This window comes from Mandrillus leucophaeus, unplaced genomic scaffold (genome assembly GCF_000951045.1).
Source record: "Mandrillus leucophaeus isolate KB7577 unplaced genomic scaffold, Mleu.le_1.0 Scaffold389, whole genome shotgun sequence".
NCBI classification, from domain to species: Eukaryota; Metazoa; Chordata; class Mammalia; order Primates; family Cercopithecidae; genus Mandrillus; species Mandrillus leucophaeus.
In genome coordinates, this window is record NW_012104131.1 from 5,468,667 (window position 1) to 5,486,327 (window position 17,661).

Sequence of the window (17,661 nt, forward strand, 5' to 3'; positions counted from 1 at the left end):
GCAAAAAATTCTGATAGAGTATTCTTGTATTTAGAAGATTATATTTGATTCTGTGGTTTTAGGAAAGGACTTATCTCAAACTTTAGCACCAGAATCACCTGGAGGTCTTATTAACAGAGATGGTTGGCCCCATCCCCAGAGTTTTGAATCAATAGGTCTGAAGTAACGCCCAAGAATTTGCATTCTAGGTTGCCAGGTGTTGGCTGATGTGACAGTGGTTCTGGAACCACACTTTGGGCAACCACTGCTTATGGAAGAAGAATATACTTGCCCCACCCTAAGATTCAATTAGAAATGGCATTTCTCTGTGTAATAATTTGGCCATGCTTTCCATATCCATAACCAATTCTGATCTATCTTAGCAGTAAGACATCCTCTGTAATTTGTTTGGTTGCACTTGTTTTTGATTGCTTTTATGTTTTCTTGGCCTTTTTCATGATCCTGCATTGGGATCACAGGTTCCCATTTGCCCTCTTCTTGTTTTCCCCTATAGTGTATATGTTAGAGTGAACCCCCAGTAAATCAAGAAGTATCACTATCATGATCACTTCCACAGAGTAGAATTTCTAGGATTTATCCAACACTAACCCTCTTTCCTCCTACCCAGGAGCAAACATTCTGCTGGGATTTTCTGCCTTTAACAGTAAGTAGCCTTTTGTCAAATGTGTACAATGGCCTAGAGAATATTTAAGTAGGAAGGAAGGCATGTTGGTACTCTGAGCACATTTGGACATCCAGAATTTGATTCTGCAGTCTTCCCTTTACACAGAGCAATGTGCAAAATGTCAGGGTTCCAATATTCATTTCTACCCTGATTATAATCCTTTCTTTCTAAAAACTGAAGCATATGCATATGCATATGCATGAAGTACATGAAAATTTGGAACAGAAGCTCTGCGACCTTGGACTGGCCTGTGTAGCTATTTATTCTGCTTAACTCATTATTGAATTTTAAGGTCAAATGAATGTTTTCTCAGTGCCATAAGACCAGAAGTGGGCTACTGATAGGAAAACCCTGGAGGCTAAAGGTACAAGCTTGTATCTATCATCAAAAGGACAAGAGGTGAGCCTACTTTAAATTCAAGTCTCAGGGAGCTGAGACATTTCTGCTATTTACCATCTTGCCAGTTCATGATCAAAGTTACTCAATTAATTTGAGCAATTGCAGAAATGCAACATTTCTGGAGAACTTGTCCATTTACCACCTTAACACACAATCTCCTAGAAGACTGGGCCTTAGTATAAGATGCCACGGTAAGATCACATCCTTCCACCGAGTCTGTAAGCCTCAAGAAAATAGAATACCAAGATCTGGGCAAACAAGTAGAAAATCAACCAGGAATTGAACTTTTAGTATAGTTCTTCCTAAATCTTCCTACTGTCTTTACTGACCATACTCTTTGAATACTAATTCTAAGCTAGAAAGTGAACCTCTTTAAACTTCCTTTTTTCTCTCTTGTTCGATGAAGAAGTAGCTGTCTTTGCACTAGTCAGAGCTGTATTTTATTGTTCAATTATAGATTATTTATTGACTGTATTATTGGTTTTCTTGTTTCTTTCCACGTACTGAGGATCACATGAAAGTATCATCATATTAATCCATTTGAGATTTTAAAGATCTATAAACCTGCCTAGTTAATGTACTATGAGGCTTTTCCCTCTAACTTGGATATGAAGGATTTAACAGTAAAATTGCCCAGTAAATCTTTAATCTATTTTTGTGTCTTTTCAGAAAGCATGAGTTCTAGGAAATTTACTAATATTTAGTTACTTCTAAAATCTTTACCTTCATAATCAGAGAACAGTAAATGCCCATTAAAGTACAGTGGGTATATAACATAAAAACATTAGACACTGATTACATATGTTCTCTGCCCTATGAGATTCATAAATTCCAAAATGGGCATATGGCACACACACATATAAGTACCATACATGCATAGCTATGTGAGTGGTTCTGGGAAGTGGGAATGGCAAATTCTAATAAATTCACAATTATTATTAAGCTTGTTCTCTCCTATTTCACAGAAGAATAAAAGGAGAATCTGAAATTTTCTTTGAATTACAATCAGAAAAATATTAAACATTACATAATAGATTACATATCATTTTTCATTTTGTGAACTTCTAAAAGGCAAGAATATTTCACGGTATGAGTATGATCTAAGGAGAATACTGTGAAAGAGATGATTATATGTCTGGGGCTGTGTTCTTTTTTTTTTCCAGAAGCAATAAAAACAGTTAACAAAAAAAGCAGAAAAATGAAGCAAAATTACATATGTAAGTTACTGTTTGAGTATAATTAATAGTATAGTAAGTGCTCACATAAAGTTGTTGATAGCTTCTTGGAGACTGTGACATTAAGTAAAGTAAAGAACAAATAAAATCAATTTTAACACAGGCTAATTGATATAAACAAGAGTTAAATTCCTATGGCAATTTCTGGTGACAAAAACATCACCAAACTTCTAACTAAAGACCCAAAATGTTTTTAATATTAAACATTGAAATAAATGTGAGCTATACAAATGTAAGAAAAATTAATAAAAGCACGTAAGATATTGAATTAACAAATTTCTGGTGAGTCAGTGAATGACTGAGGTCATAGTGGGGATGGATCAAATCAAGGAATAAATGTTTGCAAAGTGAAAATTGTAAGGAGCACAACCTACCACCAAGCACTTCAAAAACAATAGCAATATGGCTGTGTTCACTGAGCATTTTCATACCAAATTGTTCTTGTACATTTGTGTGATTTTCGTATACTTGATGAATTTTTATTTTACAGTCATTTATATTCATTTATTCATTCCTTTTCCAACTCACTTATTCCAGTTCAAGGTCGAGGGTGGCTGGAGCCTATCTTGGCAGCTCAGGGTACAAGATGAGAACTAAGACTGGCCAAGACGTTATTCCCTTGCAGCACACACTCACACACACACCCACATTCACTCACACTGAGCCAATGTAGGCACGCCAATGAACCTAATGGGCACATTTTGGGGATGTGGGAGGAAACTGAAGTGTCCAGAGAAAACCCACACAGATATGAGGAGAATGTGCAAACTCCATACAGACAGTGGCCCTGGCCAGGGATTTTTTTTTTTCATCAACATTATTAAAAATGCTGTATTATTCAAGGGTCTGCTGTACTGACATTATCAAAAAGACTGGAAGGGAAGCTCATAGCCAAGAGCTTTTTCATCAAAATTAAATTAATTTAAACCTTCTTGGGTATTGTGTTTGATGTCAATAATTTTATTTACATCAAATACGGATAATTTAAGGTTTTAGTATTTCTGTGTCCTAGTGTCCATTTTATTTAAATTTAACTTGTGCCAAATTATACTATATTTTTCTTGAAGAGTATCTGAGGATGAAAGCAAACATTTACTAAAGCCCTAAAAAGAAATAGAGACTATCAAAATATCCTAGTCAAAGTTGTTTTTTTTTGAGACGGAGTCTCGCTCTGTCACCAGGCTTACTTCTGCCTCCAGTTCAAGTGATTCTCCTGCCTCAGCCCCCTGAGTAGCTGAGACTACAGGTGTGCGCCACCATGCCCAGCTAATTTTCGTATTTTTAGTGGACATGGGGTTTCACCATGTTGGGTCTTATCTCCTGAGCTCGTGATCTGCCTGCCTCAGCCTCCCAAACTGCTGGCATTACAGGCATGAGCCACCGCGCCTGACTCAAAGTATTATTTTTTTTAAAAAGCACTAATATCTAAATAAGAATATATCAAATAGAAACAAGTAATAACAATTGTATAATATGATCTTTAGTGTTAACATTAATATTACTAGAAGTATGATTCTAAGTATTGCCGTCTACAATATTTGGAAAAATTGAAATATTCTTACAGAATTAAGACACATCATCATGATGATGAATCTATCTGTGGGAATCCATTGTCAGTGATAGAACACCATGTAGAGTAAGGGAATTACCAGTCACACATTATGTAGCCATACTGGTAGAAATTTCTGAGAAAAAAACCTCATTTGATTTATGGCCTGATCTGACCTCACTAAATGACTAAGACCTCCGAAACATCTGCAAATGAATTTCCCAAAGGAAATAGGAGATATATCTATGGTTTGAGCAAATAGAAAGTTGATACATTTACTGACTACTTATAGAGAAAAATAACGTAATTCTCATTGAATATTTTATTTCAATTTCATTTCTATTTATGTGAAAATTTTGTTGTGTTTTACATTGTATGGGCTCTTATTCTCCCCTCATTTACACTCTTTGTAATTTTTATACACTTAAAAAAAATGTTGATTAAGTAGCTTTCAAAATAGACTCAGGCTTAGATATAAACTTTAAATATGCCATGAAACTTAAAATACATTGTTATACCATATAAAATAGAATAAAATAAGTAAGTAGCCTGTACAAATAAATTCCAGAAGTTTCTCCAACATCTACTCAATCTTAAATCACTTCAAAAGCAAATCAGATCAACATTTTTCCTAGTAAACATTTCACCTATTTCAAGAATAAATAATTCTTCATTAGAATATTTTGATTAAAACTCTGTTCCCTAGGAAAATGCCAACAGTAATAACGTCTCTTCTTTTTGTTCTCACATATGTAACAACAAAACAATGACTGCACGATCATAATTTGGAAATAGTTAAGTATCAGCAAGTTTCTGCCATCCATGGGGGAGGAATCAGAAAAATGAGCCTTACAATTTGGAGGGTTAGTACAAGGTATTTCTGTATTTCATTAGGATTTGGTTTCCTCCTGTAAGATCTTCTTTCTCTCTCTGTTCACATCTTTATGATTTTAAACATTAAACTTCCAAACTAGTCTACTTGTGTTTATTAGTGATCACTGTCTAAAGACACAACTGTATAGAGATAAAAACAATAATTTAGTTTTGCAAAGAAATATTACTATGTTCCTTTTTTCTTTCTTTACAAAACATTGATTTTGCTCTTACTTCTTTTTCAGCATCTTCCAGTTTCTTTTTCTTACTCTCGGGCATTAAATCATCCAACCAGCTGAGTTCCCGCTTCGTGAACAACAAGTCCATCAACTTTCTTACAAATACCAGGGCTAACACCTGAAGTAAATAACAAACTAGTTTAAAGTGGAAAAATAATTAAAGCAAGTGGTGTAGATTTGCCGGTATGGTTTCTGGTAGAAACAATTTCTATTAGGCCTGAGATTAAAGTAAAAATTAAAAAGATATATATGTATAAAACATTATCTAGTTTTCTGCTTCCTTCATTTTCTTTTCTTACTACATCCCCAAAATAATGACTATGATTTTACCCAATATGAGAGTCAATTAAATAAGCTATTTAAAAAATATATATAACATGAATTTGACTATGTTTCCTTAAATACATGTAGTTAATAGTTTATACTATGTTAAATTAACACTAGAACATTTTTATCTATATTAATAATTACAAAATTATTTAGTCATTCAAATTCACTATAGTTTTTGAAGTATTTGAAACTTGCCTGAAACATTTAATACAACGTTATTTTAAAAATCCTCCTAATTTTTCACATTTGCTAGTATCTTTAATGTTAAATTTTGGAAGGATGCATTTTTCCATCCAGCTTCAATTAATTCAGACAATCACAAACATTCAGAGTGATAGAGACAAAAATAAGAATCACTGAAATTCATAGGCATTCTCAAACCCTATCTTAGTCAATACTTTTAGTGCCAAAAGTTATATTTTCCAATAATTGTTCAAAATGACTCAGTTGTTCCAATTTCAGTTCATGTGTTTGTTTCCAAAGAGACCAGCAAATCAGAGAAAGAGAAAAAGAGTTGACAGAAGTTTCATACCATCATGGGAAAGACAATAGCAGCTCTTGAAACTTTTATTATCCACAAAAGGCCAAGGCAACTCATCTGAATAATCGTGAAGAGATGCACTTTTCGAAGTGGTACATGCCTTAGGTATATAAAATCTGGTTGATGTTTTGCAGGCATCCAGAAGAGCTTTATCCTATCAAAGAACTAAAAGATTAAACAGACTAAATTGTTTTTAGGTGTAAGACAACAATAAAAGTAGGACAAGTTGATGTTTAATATGGTTCAAAATTTTAGGTTAAATGACATACCTGGATAACACTAAGTTGATACCTGGGCATCAGGACAATGGGATTGTTACGCTTACCCTCTGAAACACTACAATTTCAGTTTAATAATAGCCCACATTTTCTTGAATATGGAGACGGGTTACAATTTAGAAGAGTTTAAAAATAGAAAGCCAATGTTAAATATAGCTACCTTGAAGAGTGGAGCCCTGTGAAGCAAAACATAACTACCATCTTCTTTTTCCTTGCCACATCACAAACTCTTCCTTTATTTGCCCCTCAATATTGGGATTCCTGGACTTGCATTCTCTGTCTTCTTTTCTCCTGGAATAGTTCATCCATACCCAAGGCTTTGACCTTCACATACTTGCTAATGATTCACAGACCTACATCTCTGTCTGAGCTCTCTCTTGGGTTCTAGACCCTTATCCAGCTGCTAAGTATGGTATTTTAACCTCCTTATTTTGACTCTGCTGTTTTGACTTCGCCCGCTTAATCCCCAACAAAAGTTTAGATACTGTCTTTATGAACACAAACATCTTAACCATAAAAATTTAACCTAAATAAATTTTTGTTAATAAAGTATGTTCCAGAGCAAATTTTGTTAACTCTATTTTTTCTTGATTAACTTTATATGCAGCACTGTCATTTGTATATTTTCAGTTGTATTTTATTAAAATAACTTTCATCTCAATCAATGTTATTTCTGTTTCAATCTTGCCATAAAGATAGTACATAGTATTACATAAAACTATTGTTATAGTACTGCATACTATTATGTTACAGCTTTGACTTTGAGGGCTTTTTTTTAATCAAGCAAACCAATTTTTCTCAATTTGAATTTTATAAATTAAATGCACACAGGAAGGTTAAATCTTCAATCACATTTTATTTATTAACAAATCATACTACATGATAGTTTTATTTTATGTAGATTGTTTGGTTTATTGTTCTTCGGCCAAGTTTTGCAGTTTTCAGTGTTTCCAACTAGAGGCGATTATTTAGAAAATAATGGTTTCAATCACTGTCAGTCACTGTTTTATTTCATGCCATCTCTACAGTAATATCTATTACTCATTTTCAAAAAGTAATATTAGATTTTATTTTTTAACTAATTTATTTTAAAAACTGTAGACAATTCTCATCAAATATGTCAAATTAATATGCAAAGGAACAGTTGTCCATTGACTTAAAATGTTAGAGTCAAAACACCCTGTTTTACCAGGACCTGCTTGTATATATAGTAAGAATCTCAAACTCAACATAAACCTATCTTCCCTTCTGTGTTCTGTGTCTTACGGCATGACACGGCCTTCCTTCCCTCAGTTATCTAAATAAGAATCGTACATACATTAGTTCAGTCCCCGACCATTCATTTATTCATATTCATTTATATATTCCAAAAACATTATTGAAACATTATATGCAGACTACTAAGTGTTGAACTCATTCCTGACTAATCTCTCTCCATTCTGTCCATGTATGTGTCATTAGGTTTTAAAATTTCTATTTCCTAAATATTATTTAAACTTAAAAGTCATTAAATAAACAAAAACTTGGTGCACGGTAGAGGTAGGAATAGGAAAGAAGTAAAATAAAATCTTCTGGCTTACAATGGAATATTTCCTTTTCTATAGAACTAGTTTTTCCCAGCCACCATTTCTCCATTTGTGAAACTATGTTATTGCATAAGTGTACTTCAGTGTGTGGGTGCTTCAATTGTTATTGTTTAAATGGCACATTTGCTTTACTTTGGATTCCTGAAGTGTTGGAATGAATATAGATGTGGGTATATATCTGAATACAGAAACAGCATTCATGAGAACACTGTGATCTGTTTTTTCTGCCATGTTTCACAGTGAGAAGCTCAGATAATAAGTTTCTTAATACTGCCAAACAAGCAGGTAACATAGATTCCTTCAATAGGGTAAGAGAGTAACATGCTCCTGGAACTGTTGATATTCAGTATATGTTTAAATAATAATCATCATCATGACAAATGTATTCTGAGTTTTACATTTGGTTTTTATTATATCCTAGAATCAATATCACATTTCCCTACCCAGTTAGCTACAATTCCAAATAGGAATTTCCACTTCCTGGGCTTGGGGTCACTTACATTTTCACAAACCCTGTTTCTCAGTGTGAGACCCTGTTCGTCAACGTGTGCCCCAGCTTGCTGTTTCATTTGTGTTCTTTAAAACTCATTATATTTAACTCATGGGCCTTTGATAATGTTTTCTTCAATTTTCATTTAAAAGATTCACATCCCAAATAACTCCAAAACTTGACATTCTTGTTTAATTCTAAACCTCATGGGTATAAAATCATGTGGAATTAGAGGGAAAAATCTGTTGAAACCTACCATCAAAATGATTTTACTTTGTTTCTTAAACTTCTGCTGCTGTATTTATGTGAGCCTGGGGCCTAATAATAAATACTTTTCACTTACAGATGAGATTAGTACTCATGGAACTTTTGCCAAAGGCAAAAAAAAAAAAAGGAAAAAAGAAAAACAAATATAACAAAACCTCTTCAGTATTCTTCTCTAATGCCTTACAAAACCAATTCTATCAAACTACACTTTCCATACATGAAATTTTAAATGAGCAAATTAAATCTAATTTGAGTAAAATTAAAACACATAACATGGCTCAACCATCTCCCTCTCCCAGTTAATTGTTTCCCAGTGTCAGGATGAAGAGTCAGTCATACTATCAATTTTGGGTGTTCCGTGACCTGCAATGACTTCATACTTAAGTTTGCCTCAGACTGGCACCCAGTACTGTCTTAAGGCCTAAGTGTTGCTGCTTCTTCCAAAGTCACAAGCTGGTTAGTTATTTGCTCAGGAACAGAGATTCTGCGCTGCCTGTCCTGCAGGTTAACTATCCTCTTACATGCTCTGAACAGCAGTGAGTCTAGCTGTGTCACAGAAAAAGCCGCAATTTATTTTTGCTTTTCAGTTGACAAAATACTATATGATAAATAAGCCTCTAGTCTCTTTTTCAAGAACATTGGAGCGTTGGGCTAAATAATGTTAAATTATAAAACAAGATTATTCAAGGGACAATTTAAGTAGAAATCTATTAGTTTGCTAGGACCGTCCTAAAAAATTACCACAACTTGGTGGCTTAAATCAATAGAAATATATTCTTTCACGCTTGTGGAGGCCAGAAGCCTAAAGCAAGATATTGGCAGGGCCACACTCCCTTTGAAGGTCTTAGGGGAGAAAACTTCCTTGCGCCTTCCAGCTCCAGGTGGCTCCTGGCACCCTTGATTAATGGCAGCAAAACTCTAATCTCTTTCTCCTTTTTTTTTTTTTTGTGAGACAGAGTCTCCCTCTGTCATCTAGGCTGGAGTGCAGTAGCATGCTGGGTTGAAGTGATTCTCCTATCTCAGCCTCCTGAGTAGTTGGGATTGCAGGCATGCGCCACCACACCCATATAATTTTTGTATTTTTAGTAGAGACTAGGTTTCGCTGTGTTGGTCAGGCTGGTCTCAAACTCCTGACCTCAGGTGATCCACCCACTTTGGCCTCCCAAAGTGCTGGGATTAGAAGTGTGAGCCAACTATGCCTGGCCTTCCTACATCTTCATACGGCCTTCTTCCCTGTGTCTCTCTGTGTCCTCTCCTCTTCTTCTTTTTTTTTTTTTTTTTTTTTTTTTTTTTTTTTTTTTTTTTTTTTGAGACAGAGTCTTGCTCTGTTGCTCAGGCTGGAATGCAGTGGTGTGATTTCCGTTCACTGCAACCTCCGCCTCCTGGGTTTAAGCAATTTTCCTGCTTCAGCCTCCCGAGTGGCTAGGACTATAGGCATCTGCCACCATGTCCAGCTAATTTTTATGTTTCCAGTAGAGATGGGGTTTCACCAGGTTGGCTAGGATGGTCTTGATCTCTTGACCTCATGATCCGCCCACCTTGGCTTCCCAAAGTGCTGGGATTACAGGCGTGAGCCACACCACACCCAACCCCTCTCCTCTTCTTATAAGGACCACAGTCATTAGATTTAGGGCCCACCCTAAAACCATGATTATCTTGTCTTCAAATCCGTATCTAATTACATAGGCAAATAGTCTATTTCCAAATAAGGTTACATTTTGAGATGCCAGGTGGACATAAATTTTCAGGAAACACTCACTATTCAACCAATAACAGTATCATAAAAGAAATATGTGGGAAGAATTTGCCTACAGCTTCTGTAAACATTTAGAATACACTTGTGGAGGTTCTAAAATGTGTCCACAAATTCTTTGATACTCTTCTCTTCAAGAGATAGAGTCTCCCTTTTCCCTTCACTTGGGTGCAAGCTGGACTTAGTGGATAGCCTCTAACAAATAAAAAACGTGGAAATGACCATGTATGACTTTGAAGACTAAATCAAAAAGCACTTTTCATCCTTTCTCTCTCATTCTCTTCTCCTTCTTTCTCCTCTCTCTCTTTCTCGCTCTCTCTCTCTCTCTCTTTCAAATTGCTCAGTCTGAAGGAGTTACATTCCATGTTTTGAAGACACACCAACTATTCCATGGAGAGGCTACTGTGGCAAAAGACTGAGTCATCGTACCAACAGGTAGAAAGGAACTGATGCCCTCATGCCCACAGTTGTGGAATAGACATTTTGGAAGCAGATCCTCCAGCACTATCAAACCTTCAGATGCTGTGGACCTTGTCCACACCCTGACAGTGACCACATGGGACATCTTGAACCAGAACCATCTGGCTGATCTGTTGCCAAATTCATGCCTAAAATATTTATTTAACCAATACTTACTTAAATAATGTACAAAGTTCCCCTTATACTTGAAACTGCCTATACCTTTATTTTAGTCTAATTTTAAAAATAATCCTACAAATATAACAGTAAAACAAACAAAACAAGGTGTAAAAACCCCAGGATATCACTATCTCAACAAATTGTTTTTATTTCTACACCTTCCTTTACAACCCATCTCAAACTTATGGCTTTATAAACCTATGGTCAGTAGTTTCTTACTGTGTATTATGTCGTAAGCATTTTTGCCATGTTACTTTTGTAGTTCCTAAAAGTACACTGGAACTTTAACTGATACAAAATTATCAATTTTCAGTGAATATACCATAGGTTACTTAATTATTTTATTGCTGTGAGAGAATTGGGTTGTTTCCAATATTATAACAGTATGTGTTAAAATGAACATCTTTGTACATAAAGATTTTTCCTATTCTTACCAATAGATGTCCATACACAAGATTAAAGTGTCAAATATTATAAATATTTGGATATGTATTGAAATATATTACTATGATTTTTCTAAATATGCTGTAAAACCTAAGCCTCTTACAGTTTTAATATACTTACGATAAATAAAATACCAGAAGTTTATGAACCTTAGATGCTGGAGAGTATCTTCTTTAACTTTTGTAACTCTTCAAACAAGTTTTGAAGAAAAACAAGTTTGAAGAAACTTAATTGTGGTCTAAAAGCTGTTCCTCAGGTGGCATCATTTTCTTAGCTGTCACATGACTTATCGGTAGATCTTAAGATAAGTCATCACAGATGTGCCTGTAGTACTGTAAGTAATTTACCTGAATTCCCTTTAGAGATGAAGCACCCATATAAAGAAACACTCCATATAGCACTGGCATGGGAATAAACTGTAAAAGAACAATTGGAGAAAAGGTACAAATCATTTTCAAATATACTGTGGTTTTGCATTTATCAAAGAAAAAAATGGAGAAAAAAGGCATTTTTGAGTAGAAACAGTATAGTACAGATTCAGAAGACATGGATGCAAGTTCCAGCTCTAGCAGTTTTTAGCTGTGTAACCTTAGGGAAGTTACTTAAGCTCTCTGTGCCTTAGTTTCCCAATATCTAAAACGAGATGATAACAATAGGGCTGTTATAATTATTTAATAAGTCAAAATCTATTTTTAAAAACCATGTAGTATATAATGAACAATAATATTATTATGCCACTTTAGAGACAATTTGAATTTTGTTTTACAAAGATAAGATATTTGGATTAAAGGTAAAGAAGGAAGCTAACATTTAGATGTGTTTCCTGCATTATGCCAGGTATTTGTAAATATATGGATTACTCAGATTTTCTCTTTTTATTGGAATAGTTCACCATCATCTTATGTCTATAAGATAATTACTTACATAACACAATTACTTACATAATTCTTGCAAAGGTACTTGTGTTAATGATCAAATACTAGTAAACGATTAAATAATTTAATTAAAATGTCAAATTATTGGCAAATAAAATGTGTTGTAATTTATAGCACAATTAACACACCTTGGAAATATCTGACAAAATTACATGACAAAATAATTACTAGTTAATCCCCTTTAAAATAGATTTCAAGTTTTCTGTGGAAAAAATATCAGTATATGCAAAGATGATGTCCAGAGAGTGGTTTCATAGAGCACTTAAAATGGAGCAGGCTCATTCCTTCACCTCTGTATTTTATTAATAGTAAGTAATATTAACTGCTAATATATTTATCCATTGACAAGAAAATAGAATCTTTATGAATGCCTGTAATGAATTCAGGTCACAAGTCAGTCAGAAACAATGAGTGACTTTTTCCCATAGCTTGATCACCATTTCAAAATTGTTACAATAATTTACTCATCAAATTTTACTTTGCCAGACTAAATTTTTATGTATTTAACGGTTTTAAAATATAGGACATAATTTTCCTCCCTTAGGTTATGAAGAATTATATAAACATGGTTAAGAAATTCATCACTTTCATCACATGCCACACAATATTTGCAAATTTATGGCTCAGATTCAAATGAAAATATTAAATTATGATAAATATATTCTTCTTTCTCTCAAGTTCATAAAGACAGATTTCGTTACCTTCAGAATACTGGTCATAAAGACTGATGAACCCATAAGAATAAAAATCATAAGCCCTGTAACCCTTTGCTCCCGAATGCCGAGAAATTTGGGTTGTTCTCCTGGAGCTGAACATTCTGATTCCAGTTTTAGGCTATTGACATGAGTGATGGAGAGGACTGTGGCAGCCACAAACCATGGCAGGCCCATGATGGAGCATACACCGAGCATGACAGCCACCATTAATAGGTCCAGATGGTACCCACAACCTTTCTGTTTAAAAAAGAAAGAAAGAGAGAAAGAAACTGTGTCAACAACAGGGCTAAGGATGGCCTGATTGCGAATAGAAACCACTTCCTGATCATACTCAACAAGCCCTTCATATCAGATCTCCTGGAGTAAACTCTTAAACAAACATTCAGTTTCCAATTGCCCTCTTTTGTCTCATTGGGTGACTTTTATTAGAAAAAAATAATATCATGGAGCCTAAGCTCCCCTGTATAGTCATTTTTTTCCTTAATATAGTGCTATCTTGTTCTAAATTGTTTAAGTTTCAACACTAGACAAATTAAGCCCCACCTTAGAAATCACAGTTTTTTGTTTTCTATTTCCTCTGTTATGCTACTCCACTGTCAATAACCTCCAGGTGTTGCAAACTAAGTGCTTCCTAGGCCCAGGTAGGAAACGTAAAGGAGGAAAAATAGGTGCAGTGGGGTGTGTGGAAACTGCCCTCTTGCACAGACAGGGTGCTCTCGGAAGAGGGAAATCAAAGATAGGGAAGAGCACTCCCTCCATACCCTGTAGGAACCAAAAGTGTAGAGCCACAGAAGCAGCCAAAGGTTTGGCCTACTTTATGTTCCACCTTTCCTTTTTAATTTTTAGTGACTGCTTCATGAGAGGCAGTATAATAAAGTGGTTAAGAATATAAGTTCTGGAGTCAGACTGCCTGGAATGAAATGCTAGCTCAACCAATAAATCACTTAAGCTCTTGTGTCTCTTTTTCCCTATCTGAAAAATGATGATGATGATGACAGTAGAAGGCACCTCACTGGACCGTTGTGATAACTAAATTAGTTAATGTTGTAAATAATTTAGAATAATATCTGTTGAATAGAAAGCGACCAGAAAATGTTAGGTACTATTATATCCTAATGGTTAAGCAATAAATGTTTCTTTTGTACTCATTAGGTTTCAAGGCTGCTTAATAAAACTATTAATATGTTTCTTAAGAGCAGATAACTTATATAACTTCTCAGTATTTCCTCTTGTTTTTAGCACAATCATTGGCACACAATAAGCAATCAATAAAAGTTACAAATTGACTTTTTTGAAAATAAAATATGCATCAAACTTTTCAGAATCAAATTTAGTAAGTGTAATTTTAAAATAAATACAGCAGTTAAATTTGTTATTATGATCATGAGCAGAAATTACCAATTCTTCTAGGAGAATAATAGTCTGATTTTTAGCGGTAGTTTTATATAACTTCAAGCAGTTTGCAGTTAATATGAAAGCTCTTATAGCCTGGAGTGTGAAACACACTGTTGCATATTTGTCATGGTAGTCTTTCTCTGTGATTTTGTTTTCTTAGTAACAAGATTCTTAAACTCAGTTGTACTTTCTTTCCTTTCTCCTCATCCCTTCCAAATTATAAAAGTGCAAGAGATGATAGTGAGGAGAAAATGAGAGTTATGTACCTAAAGACCTGTTCCTCCTATGTTGGCACCAAAGCAGTGGTACCCTTCATTGGCTCAGCTTACTGGGGCAATGCTACAATTCACCAAAATGTCTAACTCAATTTCCTGAATGAATATGACTCTGGAAACTTTTCTTTGCAAGTAACTCAAGAAAGAATTTGATTAGTAAGAGCTGAAGAGTAGGAAGAGAAACTGCCTGGTGTCCGCATAATCAAAAAAGCATAGGAAAAAGCTTTGCCAGGACTGTAATATTGTACCTTGGCCTTTTGTAAAACATTTTGGAAGGTGTAATTCCATAGAATAGAACTCAGATTTTGGTCCCTTTAAAGGACAACGTCTTAAGCAGCTTGAGAAGTGTTTTGTCCTAGCAACTCTGGAGGGAGAAGGATGTAGAACAGTGAAGGACCTCATACTTAAGCCTCTGCCTCTAAGGGAGTACAATGTGAATGCTGCTCCCTTGGAGTTGTTTTGCAAAATTGTGGTACTGCTAAGAGAAAACGAAAGATGTAAGAGGAGCTAATGGCTGTGAGATGAACATCAGAGGAGGGCAGAAGACAGGGGGCCTTGAGAGTCAGGCTTGTACTTTTTAGCACACCTGGACTTTCTCAGAGTCCACATTCACTACAGCTCAATAATATGAGGGAGACCTTCGTCATGATAGTGATTTCCAATAGCTCTTATTGAATGTTTAAAAAATATGATACAAATGTAAACAGTGGGATTCTGAATTGCAGGAAGTGGGCAAAATAATTCTTTCAGAGGAAATAATTTCTTTTCTCAATTCATAAAGCTAGCTTTGTAATGTATAAATATATAACAAAAACAAAAATATAATTTCCCCTAATTATGCTGTACAACAATGGGAGCATCTTGATTCAATGTAAACCAAAGGAAATAAATAAAGCACTTCTTGCTCTTCCCCTAACTAACCAGTATCCTTCTTGCCTTTCATTTAAAATGTCTTTAAAAACTTGGACTTTGTAACAAAATTATTAGCTGATAGGCATGCCAGCCAAAGAGAAGTACCCCTTTGTCAGAGAGAGAACTCTACACCTTCTAACATATTTCTGTAGATTTTTTTCTCAAATAAAGACAGAGCTAGAGCTTTTATTCTCACATTCATCCATGAATCACAGGAAATGGACATATGGGAGGAAAAGGGAGCATAGCAACAGGTGATGCTACACCAGACCCCACTAAAACCAACATGCAGCAAGACAAGAGGCCAGCCAAGAGGACCATCTGATACCCAGATGCCACTGCTGAAAAAATTCATTTCAAAGCTTGGCAGCAATTTCCTGCATCTGTCAAGTTAACCACATAAAAGACTATAGATTGACATGAAGAACCAGGCTGACAAAGAGGGCAAAAAAGAACATATCAAATGCCATAATCATCAAGAGAATATGGTGCCAAATGAATGTTGCAAATGCATTCATTTACTCAAGTGATCCGGGATTGTATTGCTGTTTATTAAAAATGATGTCAAAAGAAGCCTGAACTGTCTACAGAAACATGTAGAAAAGCCCACAGTTGTATCTTAACAGAAACTTTCTTTTTTATAAGATTATATCTCTCTTTTCACATTTAGAGAATGTGCTTTAAAAAACCCAAGTAGATATTTTTAATGCTTTTCAAAGGGATTCAGTTAACTTATGCCTAATCCACTTCTCCAAGGGAGAAACAAACAAACAAACAAACAAACAAACAAATGCTAGAGAGAGTATGGATTTATATGTACATTTATGTATAATATACATGATACTTCACATTCTCAAATTTTTATATTTGCCTCCTCTTTCACTCTGGAGCCATCCGAAGGATAACAGAATGCAATGAGTTCGAGTTTTACTAATTTTGAGCTCCCGCATTCTTTGGGAGTAGTAAGTCACCAACACAGTGCAACACAGCTTTATTGTGTACATAGTGACACTCATGAAATGATAAAAACAGTTTTTTTTTTTTTTGAGACAGAGTCTCACCCTGTCGCCCAGGCTGGAGTGCAATGGTGCAGTCTCAACTCACTGCAACCTCTGTCTCCTGGATTCAAATGATTCTCCTGCCTCAGCCTCCCGAGTAGCTGGGATTACAGGTGCCCACCACCACGCCCAGCTAATGTTTGTATTTTTAGTAGATATGGGGTTTCACTATGTTGGCCAGGCTGGTCTCTAACTCCTGACCTCGTGATCTGCCTGCCTCGACCTCCCAAAGTGCTGAGATTACGGCGTGAACCACTGTGCCTGGCCAATAAAAACATTTTTATCAGCATGAGAAATATCGTCTGAAAGAAAACCAGCTACTAGTTCTGGCAATAGAGGTGAAGAAAAAGTAAAAAGATCTAAAATATGTTTGGGAGAGATAAAGAATGAAAAGAGGAATTCTGAGTTGATTTGGGTGTATGTAGACTTAGATACATGATGTGGAGTCTACCAAGTGTTTGATACACAAACTACAAAACATGATTCATTAAACAATTTCGGGGAATGCTCCAACTAAGGCAAAAATGGGTTTCTCAAAGTGAGAAAAGAAAATTAGTAAAAGCTGAAAATGCTTTCACAAGTGGTTAGCTTGTGGTCTGGTGATATACTCAAGAAACACATCTTTTAGTGAAAATGTGGTTCAAGTCAAAGCCAGGAGACTGCAAACATTTCAGTGAAGCGGGGAGAAGTACTATGGAACAAACCGTTACTCTGAGTAAATAACATTCTGAGAAGGTGATTTTGTTGTTGTTAACGGGAAACCCAGTAGCATCAGACCACACTCTACAGAAGCTTAAGGAGATAAGAGTTGTAGGCCCAATAGGGATTCAATGTAGACAAAATACATCTTCACTGGAAGAAATTTGCTTTTAAAGTATTCATATCTAAGGAGGAGGATGGAGAGTTCCGATTCGCAGTGACCAAGAACGGGCTGACTCTTCTGCCTGTGGCCATATAGCAGAGTTTATGATTAGCCAGATTTGCTATATCACTTACTAAATCCAGAGTAGTAAGGGGCAAAAATATGAAACTTTTGACTACATAATCATTTCTTTGCACAATAAAACAGATTTAGTAATGTAG

The 17,661-nt window shown here is 35.2% G+C and overlaps 1 protein-coding gene across 1 annotated transcript in view; it reads right to left on the reverse strand.

The window, feature by feature from the left end:
* Positions 1-17,661, reverse strand: part of LOC105547426 (sodium-driven chloride bicarbonate exchanger-like) — a 43,992-nt gene that overhangs the window by 15,055 nt on the left and 11,276 nt on the right. The window contains exons 6-9 of the mRNA XM_011991013.1: positions 12,924-13,175; positions 11,635-11,703; positions 5,822-5,995; positions 4,955-5,077 (exon numbers count right to left, since the gene is read on the reverse strand). Coding sequence (XP_011846403.1) covers positions 4,955-5,077; positions 5,822-5,995; positions 11,635-11,703; positions 12,924-13,175 — 618 coding nt within the window. The remainder of the gene's footprint in view (positions 1-4,954; positions 5,078-5,821; positions 5,996-11,634; positions 11,704-12,923; positions 13,176-17,661) is intronic.